The 12982-nt window shown below is 41.6% G+C and overlaps 1 protein-coding gene across 1 annotated transcript; it reads left to right on the top strand.

Annotated features, from left to right (window-relative positions):
• Positions 1 to 90: 90 nt before the first annotated feature.
• LOC115141645 (protein unc-119 homolog B-like) lies at positions 91 to 6290 on the top strand. Its single transcript, XM_029680700.2, has 5 exons — positions 91 to 1006; positions 1694 to 1807; positions 2019 to 2118; positions 2204 to 2376; positions 2997 to 6290. Exons 1-5 carry the CDS (start codon positions 772 to 774, stop codon positions 3110 to 3112), a joined length of 738 nt encoding a protein of 245 aa, XP_029536560.1. The 5' UTR covers positions 91 to 771; the 3' UTR covers positions 3113 to 6290.
• Positions 6291 to 12982: the final 6692 nt, after the last annotated feature.

Raw genomic sequence — 12982 nt, 5'->3', positions numbered from 1 at the left:
TTGAAAGTGTAATTAGTAGGCCTATGCCTATAAAACATAGGCTTGTGTTGAGTAATAGGCTACAGCCTTAGATTTCCAGCTGATATAGAACAGTAGGAGAGAGTGGGTAAATTGAGCAATTTTTTACATTCAGCATCACTTCATCATGGGAACTATTGTATTATTTCTAACAAAGATATCTACATATATTTGTGGATGTTGTGTATCCATGGAAATAATCAGAATTCATGGCCATTTCCTAGAAACCAGGGTGGCTCAGTTTAGCCATTTAGCTCAACCTACCCCATACTCCCCTGCAGCATCCTAAAACTCATAAAGCCGGCTCTTCCAGAATTAATGCGTATGAAAAGCAAGACATCTTAGATTGTGTTTAAAATATTGAGGGACTGTTAATCAGTGGGGTGTTAAAAAAACATGTGGTTCGAATGCCTTTGCCCACCACATGCGTAAATCGAATTGTCAATTCCAAATGTCCTTAGCGCAAAAGTCCGAGTGTGCGTTTAAAAGCAAGCAGGTGTAGCCCGTGCCATGTCTGGTCTGTGGTGCACATCCTGCCCCTAGCGGTATTTCTCTGAAAGTCCGTTTCACCTCGACTTTATCTCTGACATGTTGCCATGGCAACTGTAAAGCGTGTGATTACAAAAACAAGTTGCTTGACCCATCGTCAGCGAGAAGCGGAGGTTCTTCATTCGACATCTACGGCGCCATCTTATTGCTTTGAGTGAGGTAGACCGAGACAAATAGACAAGGTTGTCATCATCACTGGTAATTATGAGCGGAGCTAAAGCTCGCATTGACCCGCCTGTTGCTGCTGAGAATGTCTCGATCACCGGGCACAGTTCCGCGGCTGCTGCGCGGGAGCGCAAGCCAGGTGGAGGGGTTCTGAAGAGACTCAAGTCTCTGCAAAGCCAGGTGGATAGTAGGCCGGTCACAGAAGATGATCTTCGAACACAAGTTGGCCACATCACCCCTGAAGAGGTCCTACGATTGCCGGTTGCTACTCGGGGTAGGCTATATCTATTTTCTACATGATATTGGCAGTGGTTGGCTGTTTATACAAATGGGTAGCTAGCTACAGGTTCATTTACATACAGTGGAATTTACATAGATACACTGGCGTTGAGTAAAACTGGCAATCTATGCCTGTCTATTTACCTGAATAGCCTAGTTGCTATGACAAATCCGAGATCCCTTGCTAAATGGGGCTCCTGAGTGGCGCAACGGTGTACGTCACTGCATCTCACTGCTAGAAGCATCACTACAGACTCTGGTTCAATTCCAGGCTGAATCACAACTGGCCATGATTGGGTGGCACACAATTGTCCCAGCATTGTCTGGGTTCAGTGGGGTAGGCCATCATTGTAAATAAGCATTTGTGACTTGCCCAAGGTAAATATAAATCACATATACTGTACAAAAGTATAAACACAACATGTTGGTTTCATGAGCAGGAATAATCCCAGAAATTTACCATGAGCACAAAAAGCTTATTTCTCTCAAATTCTGTGCAGAAATGTGTTTACATCCCTGAGCATTTATCCTTTACCAAGATAATCCATCCATGATCATTACACAGGTGCATTTGTTTTGTGCATTTTTTTCAGGAAAGAAAGAAAGATAGATTTTACTGCCCTTTAAAATAGTATATATTTTAAGACAGCCACTGACCACCTCTACTGTCTGTCCATGTCAGGGTACCTGTGTAAACCAGAGGACAACATCTTCGACATAGATTTTATCCGCTTTAAAATCAGAGACTTGGAGACAGGGACTGTGTTGTTTGAAATTGCCAAACCACCTCATACGGGTACAGTTCAAATTCCCTCTCAGTGTGTGTGTGTGTGTCTCTGTGTGTCTCTGTGTGTGTGTGTGTGTGTGTGTGTGTGTGTGTGTGTGTGTGTGTGTGTGTCAGTGTATTACTATTGTAGTATGTCTGAGAAATACTCTGTATTTGTGATTGATCACCGTGCCATTGGTTGAAAAATATATCCTGTTTGTTGTTGTGTCTTTGACCTCAGAGGAAGATGAGGAGAATGGAGAGGGAGACATGAGTGCCGGGCGTTTTGTATGCTACCAGTTCACCACTGCATTCCTACGACTGAGGACTGTGGGAGCCACGTGCGTATAATCTCTCTCTTACACACACACACATACACACACACACAGTACTTATTGTATGTTGACACCTTTCTCTGTGTGTCAGAGTGGAGTTTACGGTTGGTGACCGCCCTCTGAACAGCTTCAGGATGATTGAAAGGCACTACTTCAGGGATCACCTCCTGAAGAGCTTTGACTTTGACTTCGGCTTCTGTATCCCCAACAGCCGCAACACCTGCGAACACATCTACGAGTTCCCTCAGCTGTCTGAGAGCTTGGGTGAGTGTCACATTCCATCCATCAATCAATGACCCCGTTTGAAGCACTTTGGTACTGATGTTTTAGTGAAAAGTGCTACATAAATAAATTGTTTTGAGTAAATAAATAAAATGTGTACATTACATTTATGTGGAAATGCAATCATTTACTGAAGGACACGCACATCACCTTTTGAATACATTTTCCAGACATATTGTATTTAGCAGTTGTATATTTTTGACCTTTATTTAACTAGGCAAGTCAGTTAAGAACAACAAAGACATCCCACACACTAACCTGGCTAGATTAGCGTCTGTTGTCATGTGCTTACCTGGAAGTAATACACCAGTCAAGAGAGTGTTCTCCCAAATGAATGATTTTATTTATTTATTTAACTAGGTGTTTAGTCAATTAAGAACAAATTCTTATTTTCAATGATGGCCTAGGAACAGTGGGTTAACTGCCTTGTTCTCAGGGGCAGAACGACAGATTTTTACCTTGTCAGCTCAGGGATTTGATCTGGCAACCTTTCGGTTACTAGTCCAATGCTCTAATCACTAGGCTACCTGCCACCCCTATGGATGGAAGTAACATCAAAAACAGAACAATATGTTCCATGTTATGATTATGTTCCCTTCCAGTTCATCAGATGGTGGAGCATCCCTACGAGACGAAGTCGGACAGCTTCTACTTCGTAGACAACAGACTGGTCATGCACAACAAGGCAGACTACTCTTATAACGGGGGCAGGCGTTGAGTGTCTTATGTGCCTGTGTGTGTGCGTGTGTGTATGTTTGTGTGTGTGCTGTGCCAAAGCGTTTACTCACACAAACAGACTCTCACCCAAGTGTTGAGTACTGTAAGTTAAACAAACTCTATTGTCATGGCATAGCTGTATGGGCTAGCATGGAAAAGTTTAAGAACAGCAGGACAGATCCACATTAGGGCCATATAGACTACTGGCAGTGGTATGGCAACATTCTGCCATATAGACTCCTGGCAGTGGTATGGCAACATTCTGCCATATAGACTACTGGCAGTGGCATGGCAACATTCTGCCATATAGACTACTGGCAGTGGTATGTCAACATTCTGCCATATAGACTACTGGCAGTGGTATGGCAACATTCTGCCATATAGACTACTGGCAGTGGTATGGCAACATTCTGCCATATAGACTACTGGCAGTGGTATGGCAACATTCTGCCATATAGACTACTGGCAGTAGTATGGCAACATTCTGCCATATAGACTACTGGCAGTGGTATGGCAACATTCTGCCATATAGACTACTGGCAGTAGTATGGCAACATTCTGCCATATAGTGCTTTGTCTTTCTCCCACCAAAAATGAAATGTGTCTCAGCTAACCAAGTGATTTATGTTAGTGTGTAAAAGGACAGTTAATGTACTGTCATACTCATGAAGAACCAGACAATGCCCACATACATACAGACAGGCAGACTGACAGGCAGATAGGCAGACAGACGTAGAAACAATCTCCCTCGCTCCCTCCTTCCCTCTCCCTCTCTCTCTATTTCTCTCTCTGTCGTTAGCTGCTGTGCCCACCCACCACTCTAGATGTATTAATAAGAGAGGAAGGGGGAAGACACACACAAACCCACTCACACACACACTCACTGTCAAACACACATGCCAGCTCACTCACATACAGTGCCTAGTGAAAGTCTACACACCACTTGCTTGTCCCCGGCAGGGACTGGTGAGTTTGCCAGGATCAAAATAAATATGAAACAAGCAAATTCAAGGTAAAAAGTTAGAGGAAAACCTGCCTCAGTCTTCTGAATACCCTGGTGTCATGACTGTCTGATAGAGTTTATTTTACAGCGAGACAATTACACCAATGTTAATGCCAAAGACACACCAGAATGGCTTTCAAAGTGGTGTTGAGTGTTTCCGAATGGTCCAGTCTCAGTCCTGACTTAAATCTGCTTGAAAATCAGAGACAATGTTTGAATATTTCTGTCCATCAATGATTCCCTACCAAATGTACTGAGCTTGAGCAATTTTGACAAAAACAATGGATATATGTTGCCCTAAGAGTTGTGCATAGTTGGTAGAATCTTATTCAAAATTATTTACAGCTGTAATTGCTGCCAAAGTTGCTTCCACCAAATATTAACTATGGGGTATGAAGACATCTTAATTTTTAATTTAAAAAACAAGCTCTATACTATTTCTTTCACTTTGAAAATGTGGAGCTTGTTGTGTATATCAGTAGGAAATAAAAACTAAATGTAATCTCTTTTTGAAATATTTAATTTGAAGGCAGAAAATGTGACAACTGTGCAAGGGGTGTATAGATTTTCACTAGGCACTGAACTTTCACCACACCCCCTCCCAGAGAGACCTACTGTAGCATGTCACCTGAATGTACTTGCATTCAAATTCAACTTTATTTATAGTGCATCTAAACATGCAGGTCCAATAACATACTTCACAAACAAGTTGATCAGAGGAAGGACTCTTATGTTTACAGTCAAATCGGATTCAGAACGAAATTATCTAAAGCAGTAACAGACAGGTATTGCAACTAAAACATTTCTGTACATAATTTATCCTTTATTTTTGGTGTCCTTCAGTGATTTGACAGGAACTTATAAATAGAACGTAGTATTATATTTTTATTTATATAAACTGAAAAGACAGCCCTGGTCAGAAAATTGTCAACAATTATATATGCGGTCATATAGGATACAGTTCTTTACACAACTCTTGATTGTATTAATATGGCAGGTTCACACTTTTTATTACCATGTTTTATCATGTTATAAAGTAAAAAGTTGTAGTGTTTTTGATTGTTTCCTCAAGAAACGCCAAAACTGCATGAGGCATCAAAATGTGTGAAATATATGTGGAGTTTAGGGAAATTGGTGATAGATCTTTGTTAGAGATAGCTAGAAATCAAATAGTGTATCCTTTTGTGTTTTGTAAACTACTGGTGTCCAGGGTTAAGTGAATACTTGTATAAAAAAATGTATCCAAAATAAACATGTGAATTTTCAAATGCCTTTGATGAGGTGCAAAAGTATGTTTCAGCAATGTCATTCATTCATTCAACCTGTTGAGAAGTTACTTTAAAGGAGAGTGAGCGCCGCCCTTCCGGGTTTCCTAAGAAGGAAACAGTGTCAGGTGTTGGCCACGAGGGGGAGTTATGTGACAAATAATCAAGAGAGAGGAACCTGTCCTGTTTTGGTGAAGAATCTACTACAACAACAACAACTAAATGACAAATGATCAATCTGTTGAATGATTAATGATTCAAAACCATTGATTCTTGAAGAATATAATTTGAAATGCCTAATGAGCTTACTAATGAGTCTTATCCTCAGTGGTGTAAAGTAACTAAGTAAAAATCATTTGAAGTACTTCCAAAAGGAAAATGCCACATTTGTTTCATTAGTACCTTGTTTGATATAGTCCCAAATGTTTTGCATGTCAGCAAGCAAGTTTTCAAGATATATCACTTTCAAAGTACAGAAATATAGCTGGTATGATGCATTTATCATATCATGCAAAACGTAGTGTCATGTGATGCAAAATTAATCATACTGGTTGTATTTCTGTATTTTGAAAGTTATATATCTTGATAACCTGATTGCTGACATATAAACTGACTATATAAACAATGGACTAATGAAAGAAATACCAAAATATTGTTTTTGGGTGGAGTTTTCCTTGTAGTTTTTTTAGGGGTATCTGTACTTTATTATTTATATTTTTGACACATTTTACTTTTACTCCACTACATTAGTAAAGAAAATATGTGCTTTTTACTCCCATACAATTTCCTTGACCCAAAGTACTCGTTACATTTCGAATGCTCAGGCAGTACAGCAATTATGTAAATGATGTCTGAGTTTTGGAGTGTGTCCCTGGCTATTTGTAAATAAATAAAAAAACAAGAAAATTGTGTCAACTGGTTTACTTAATATAAGGAATTTGATGTATAGCATTTACTTCAACTTTTAACTTTTACTCAAGTATGACCGTTGAATACTTTTCCCACCACTGTACTTAAGTACATTTTAAACCAGATACTTTTAGATATTTACTCAAGTATTATTTTACTGGGTGACACTTTTACTTGAGTCATTTCTATTAAGGAATTTTGACAAATTACAATTTAGTACTTTTCCACCACTGCTTACCCTATCACAACCCTATGATAACCCAAAATGTAACGTTGTAGAAATTTGATTTAGACGTAGTGTATTATTAGATCTGATAGACAGAAAGTTTTGTAGAATGACACTTTTTTTTAAATACAAAATGGTGTCGTCTATTCAGTGATTTACAGTGAACACTTACTTACCCCCAGCTGTTAATCCTGTGAGAAAAACCTACCTCTTTCTCCCTCTCTATTTTCTTATCTGTATGTACAGCTCTACATCTCCCCCTTTCTCAGTTTCTCTCTCTTTCCACCTCTCTTCAACTCATGTCCAAATCTCATTCTCTTTTTCTTCCCTCATCGCCTATTCCTCTCTCCACACTTCTCCGCCCCGCCTCCCTCCTCCTCTCTCTCGCTTGGGCTCTGTTTTTCCATTCTTGCTTCCTCTCTCACCTGGTAACCAGACCTCCGGGGAGAGGTGTTGAGTTTCCACTTTCACAGAGAAGAAGACAATCTGAGCCTCACAAAAGCCCCACAATGGAGCCTCAGCAACACTGTACCTCCCTGTCTCCCTACCCTGCCGCTCTCTCATTTTCGTTCTCTCTCCTGTCACTCTGTTAAATGGTTTTAAGTTAACTATATTATGTGAAGTGTCAAACATTTGTTATGTCTGTTTGACGTTTACCTTCATGTTGCACTTCCAGTTCGGTCCACGAGAAGGCCCCTCCAGCCGACCTGCTCCTTTCAATACTGAAATGTGATACCGATATTACATTGATTTTTGCTAAATGACTGGCCAAAATCTAAACTGCTGAACAGTTTCTGCAAATCTTCAGCGAGTTTCTGCTCCTGCTGATTTTGTCATCTTGATATTTGCTTACTGGTGAGGTCACACAAAAGGCTTTGCCTGAGGGCCACTTGGCCACATTACCATGGTGAAAGGTGAGAGGGTTAGATGTAAATATACAAGCTCATGCTACATGTTGGAATACACACCAATTACAGCATGAGTTACCTCTCTCCCACTCACACAGACACACAGACACATACATACAGTACATACACACAGACAATCAATCAATCAAACAGCAAATCAGGACACTATCAAAATATAGGCTTCTGAATGAGATGGTTCAATCTGCCCCTTCCCAATGAATCAAGAACCATATAGGGGTCGTTGACTGGCATCTGCCATTTCTTTCACCCCTCTCCCTTCTGGTTGGGATCAGTGCAGATGAAGGAGAGGTCACTGTTGATTATTGAAATGCACCCCCATGTCTGTGCTTTGGCAGGGGGGAGCGGATGAGGGGACAGTCGTATCCTATAAATAGCAGGGAGGTATGGCGTTGATAGGCCCTGTGGATGGAAGTAGGGGGAGTGGGGAGGGGAAGGATTAAAAGAGTACAGGGCCATATTCTGACTTCACTTGTGCATGTGTGTGTGTGTGTCTTTGGTAGAGGTGCTTTGTAAATGAGAGCAGTAGATTTTTCAGCTGGGCAAAGTCCTTCCCCCAAAGGTCCCTATGGGGGAGTTTCTGATCTGACGGACTATTAACGTTATTTGGTGGTTGATCTGTCACATTGGTCATGACCACAATATTTGAATATAGATCTCACATTGACCATCTTCAATGGCCAAATACATTATGGTTATGTTAAATATGTAATGATGGGCGTCTACACGGTTACTATGGTGTCTAGAAAACTGTCATTTTCTGCACTTATGCAATGGTTATGTCACGTTCTGACCTTAGTTCTTTTGTTATGTCTTTGTTTTGGTATGGTCAGGGCGTGAGTTGGGTGGGTTGTCTATGTTCGTTTTTCTATGATTTGGTGTTTCTGTGTTTGGCCTGGTTTGGTTCTCAATCGGAGGCAGCTGTCAGTCGTCGTCCCTGATTGAGAACCACACTGTAACGCCGTTCTTCGGTTGTAGAAAGAGAGTCGGACCGAAATGCAGCGTGTAGGTTACTCATGACTTTAATGAAAGAATGCGTACATGAAATAACTCAATAACATACAAAGCAAAACAACAAACGGAACGTGAAACTAATTACAGCCTATCTGGTGACTATAACACAGAGACAGGACAAACACCCACAAAATACGACGCGAACTCAGGCTACCTAAATACGGTTCCCAATCAGAGACAACGAATAAGCAGCTGACTCCAATTGAGAATCGCCTCAGGCAGCCAAGCCTAACTAGACACACCCCTAATCAACACAATCCCAATTACTACAAACCCCAATACGAAACACAACATATAAACCCATGTCACACCCTGGCTTACCCAAACATATACCAAAAACACAAAATATAATGACCAAGGCGTGACACATACTTAGGCAGCCTGTTTTCACCCTTGAGTTGTGGGTGATTATTTTCTGTTGAGTGCTTGTATTCTGCACCAGACAGAACTGTTTCGGTTTCGTTCGTTCACTTTATTGTTTTTGTTCAGTGTTCATTTACTTTAATAAAAAGATGGACACTTACCACGCTGCGCATTGGTCCTCCGATCCTTCCTACTACTTCTCGTCAGAGGAGGAAGAAGACCGTTACAGGTTATCCAACGTTAATTGCGCTGATGTATAATGTTTGTACAACCATGGTACTACTACTTTAAAAGTGAATGCATGCCCAAGCCTGAAAGTTACCATGAACCACACAACCCTCAAAGCTAGAGATTTTCAACAAGAAAACACCATCTATCAATGTAACCTTCCTTTCCAAAGATAGCAATTGTAACGTTATAGCGCATGTGTAAAATACTCAAAGGGCAGCTAATAGTGCAAAAGGAGTTTGGTCAATGTCTAGAAATGACATGATCAGTGAATTGTGAGTTCGTTGGGAGAGACTATAATGCAATAAGACAACGATGGATATAAAGTTTCCCTAATGGTGCCGTGTTTCCCGTAGCCATTGTCTTTGCGGTAACTTTGTATTGACAAGCTGTCCGTAAGTGTTAGGCCTGTGATAAATTGTAGCCTCTGTTGTGACTGTGTTGTGTGTATGTGTCACTCCCAGTTTCTTATTTTGAAACACCTAAAATAGTCACCCAGTTGTCTGAGTAAAATAATGTGTAAATAAACCCTTTTCCCCCTCACCCCTTTCCTTTCTCCCCCTTTGCTTTTCCTTGCTTCCATATACTATCAATCATTTGATAGTATATGTATTGTGCTTATGAGATTAAAGATGCATCAAAATGAATTAAAACCAGCTAAACGTCTACCATTGTGTTGAAGCTGTCTGAAGCATTCCTCTACATTTCACCCTTTCACTCTTTCTCTCCTCCCTTTGTCTCATTCCCTCGCTAAACCCTTCCCTGGGGATGGAAGGATTGTCATACCAGGAGAACAGAGGTGGAGCTCTGTCCTAGCAGCACAGGTGTGCTTGTTTTTTTTTCACTCCTTCTCCTAAAGCCTTCCCTTCCTCCTCTTGCCACCTGCCAGTTGAATAAATACCTCAATTAAAGTGAATGACTTCTTTCCTCTTGGTGTCCTTTTGGTCTATTGGCTTCCTCCCGATACCCAAGGCAAAGGCTTCCTGGCGTGCCATGGACCTACAACGCAGTGGCATTGGGCAAGTGATTTGTGAGGGAAATCTCTCACTCAGCAGTAATTTCCATTTCCCTGCCACTGTTCATTTACATGGCAAAGGTGCAAGATTCTACGAAGGCTTGCCCCGAATTTGCTTACAATATGACAAAATGATCTCGGAGTCTGTGTTGGCCTGCACAGCATTTATGTATTGAGAACGTACACAAAGCCATAGAACTTATGAAACCTACAGCCTAGCCACTAACACTCCCAGTGATTTTTGGGATTGCAGCAGCAATCCCAAATTCCTTTCAGGGTCTCTCTGAGCAGATCCTAGGACCTAAAGGGTCAAAGGTCATGGTTGAACAATATGCTTCCCACGCTGGGTCTGTTGTGATCAAGGAAACAAATATACAGGAGAGTCAGATTGGACAAACTATCACTGTGTTTGGAGTTGGTGGAGAGAGAGAGAGAGAGAGAGAGAGAGAGAGAGAGAAGCTGAAGCCATGTTGGTTTAGTGAGGTTAATTAACAAACCAGAGTATGAAGAAACCATAACCATATCTTTGTCCAAATTACTGAATCAAACATAACTAATCTGTTACAGGTCTCTTGAGGACAAAAATGCATGTCGTGTAGAGGTTGAAAAGTTGAATGACTGAAGCTGACATTAATAAATATAATATTGCTCAAATAACCGAGAAAAACTACAGTAATTTCTAAAGGAAAATGGGTTAATCAAGTGTTATAACACACAGGTGTGCATGCGTGCATCCCATCCCATTCTTGTTCATTCAAGTGTTGCTGAAGAGCTTCAAAGCAAGTGGACAAAGGTTGGATATGGCATACCTTACATACTTTAAGTCTTAATCTTTCTCTCTACTATTCTTATAAGCATCTTCTGTTTGCCTTCTCTCTTTTTTAGCCCATTTTTACTCATTCCCATTTACTCATTCATATACAGTATACTCATATATTTCCAAGTGTCTCCCTCTCTCCATCATATCATATCTAGCACCTAGTCCCATCACTTTCTTTTGCAAAAATGTTCCCTACCTTTCTTCTTTTGCTCGTTTTCCTATCACTTTCACAACTCATTCCTTCCCCTCCCCCTCTCACTACCTCTCTCTCGCTCCCTCTATCTCTCTTTATTCAGCCCCATTGATCATGCATGCAGAAATGTATCACGCCCACTGCTCCAGTCAGTCAGTCATGGCTCTAGCTAGGCTCTGTCCTACATACTGTTCTCTCGCCATGGTCCACCTCTCCCCCGCCAGCCCCCACCGCGCCAGCCCCCAACACCAGCCCTCACAACCGTTTGACACACATACGCCTGACAGCATGTCTCGTGAGGCTGCACATAAACAGCCACCACTCATTATTGTGTGTGTGTGTGTATTAAGTGCAGTTTGATGCATTGGAGGTATTGTAAACACACGTTTATGTGTGGAAAATGAGAGTCTGGTCTAGAGTTTTTAGTTGTTGGAGCCCCCTTTCTCTCTCTCTCTGTCCTTTCTCTTTCTTTCTCTCTTTCTCTCGTTCTCTCTCTCTGTCACTCATTCAGTGTTTTGATGCATTAGATGTTGCCCATTTCTCTGTAATGCACATATTATGTAGGCTATAGCTCAATGTGCACCTTTCAAATCTGCACAGTAAATAGCAGTAAACAAACTGCAGTTTTGACAAGTACACTTTAACAGTTCAGCTAATATACACATAGCTTGTAGAGTAGTACATGCACCTCACTGTACCATAGGACAGGAGCAGTCCCACCAATGCATTTAAAGCCCTCAGGTGACTTTCTTGGCCCAGTGAAGAGGGTAGCCTACTTAGGGGAAAAGCTGTTAATCTGCCACTTAGTTGGTTAAGGCAGTCACATGGGTGGTCACATGGGCATGCAGTGTGGGGGCATAAGGACTTTTGTCCCAAATGTCACCCTATTCCCTACACAGTGCACAACTTTTTAACATAGCCATATGGGATCTGGTCAAATCTAGCACACTATGGAATAGAGGACCATTTGAGACATATCCAGGGTGACTTAAAACCTCAGCCATTTGTAAAGAGACAGAGAGCCATAGCAACCTGCTGCGACTAAGAACAGGCATGTACAGTACAGTTAAAACTGTTCAAAATGAGCAGAGGCAGGGTAATGTGTAGCTTACATATCAGGCCTCTGGCACCCCGTGAGCAGAGCAGTTCCTAGAGAGAATGCCTACTATAGGCTTTAGCTCAGCAGGTTAACACAGTTTTGTGGCGTGCAAGAGACACAGGTTGATGGTTTGAACCCAGTCAGTCAGATTGGTGGCACAACCTGGATGGGTCTCTGCAAGGAGGAGGTCTAAGGGGGTGTACTGAGCTGGGCCAATAAAAGCTGTACTACGCTGTCCTGGTTATGCATCCATAAATAGCTGGAACGGTGAAATAAAATATCTGTGCCAGCAGTGTAAAAATAGTAAATCAACAGTGTGGTTAGGGTCAACGTGATAGTGTAAAAATCATGTATCTGTGTCTGCAAGGCATAGTGCAGTTGTCATGAATCCCTGGGGTGTACCCCATATCAAATCCATAAAAGTGTCTTGACGCCACTCCATCCTCTCTGATGCATTAGAAGACGCCTTCCACATTTCACTACATCCCCCCTACACTCAGATTTAGTCACAGAGTGTACTTTATACTTACTTAAAAGCTGGAGGCCTTATTTTACTAGGCATATACTGTGTACTAATAATTGATTCGCATAGAATAGACTTCCTCAAAACTTCCACTATGCACATCATTATCCTTTGGCGGGGAAACGTTTCAAGAGAGCGCCAAACCAACAAGGCGGTGTGGTGAGGGGAGGGAATCGCGAGCACGGAAAAGCGAGAGAGAGGCGGAGCCTGCTTGTGTGTGTGTCAGCGTGCGTGTGCGGGCGCCACGCTCGCTCGTCCCTCCTCCTCTAGACAAACCACCCCCACAC

This window comes from Oncorhynchus nerka, linkage group LG2 (genome assembly GCF_034236695.1).
Source record: "Oncorhynchus nerka isolate Pitt River linkage group LG2, Oner_Uvic_2.0, whole genome shotgun sequence".
Lineage (NCBI taxonomy): Eukaryota > Metazoa > Chordata > Actinopteri > Salmoniformes > Salmonidae > Oncorhynchus > Oncorhynchus nerka.
Note: the sequence above shows the minus strand (reverse complement) of the source record. Positions and strands in the feature narration are given on the sequence as shown.

Coding starts and splice junctions, on each gene's coding strand:
- LOC115141645 (XM_029680700.2), top strand. CDS start 772: ATGAGCGGAGCTAAAGCTCGCATTGACCCGCCTGTTGCTGCTGAGAAT. Junction 1,007..1,693: donor ATTGCCGGTTGCTACTCGGG/GTAGGCTATATC, acceptor TGTCCATGTCAG/GGTACCTGTGTAAACCAGAG. Junction 1,808..2,018: donor TGCCAAACCACCTCATACGG/GTACAGTTCAAA, acceptor CTTTGACCTCAG/AGGAAGATGAGGAGAATGGA.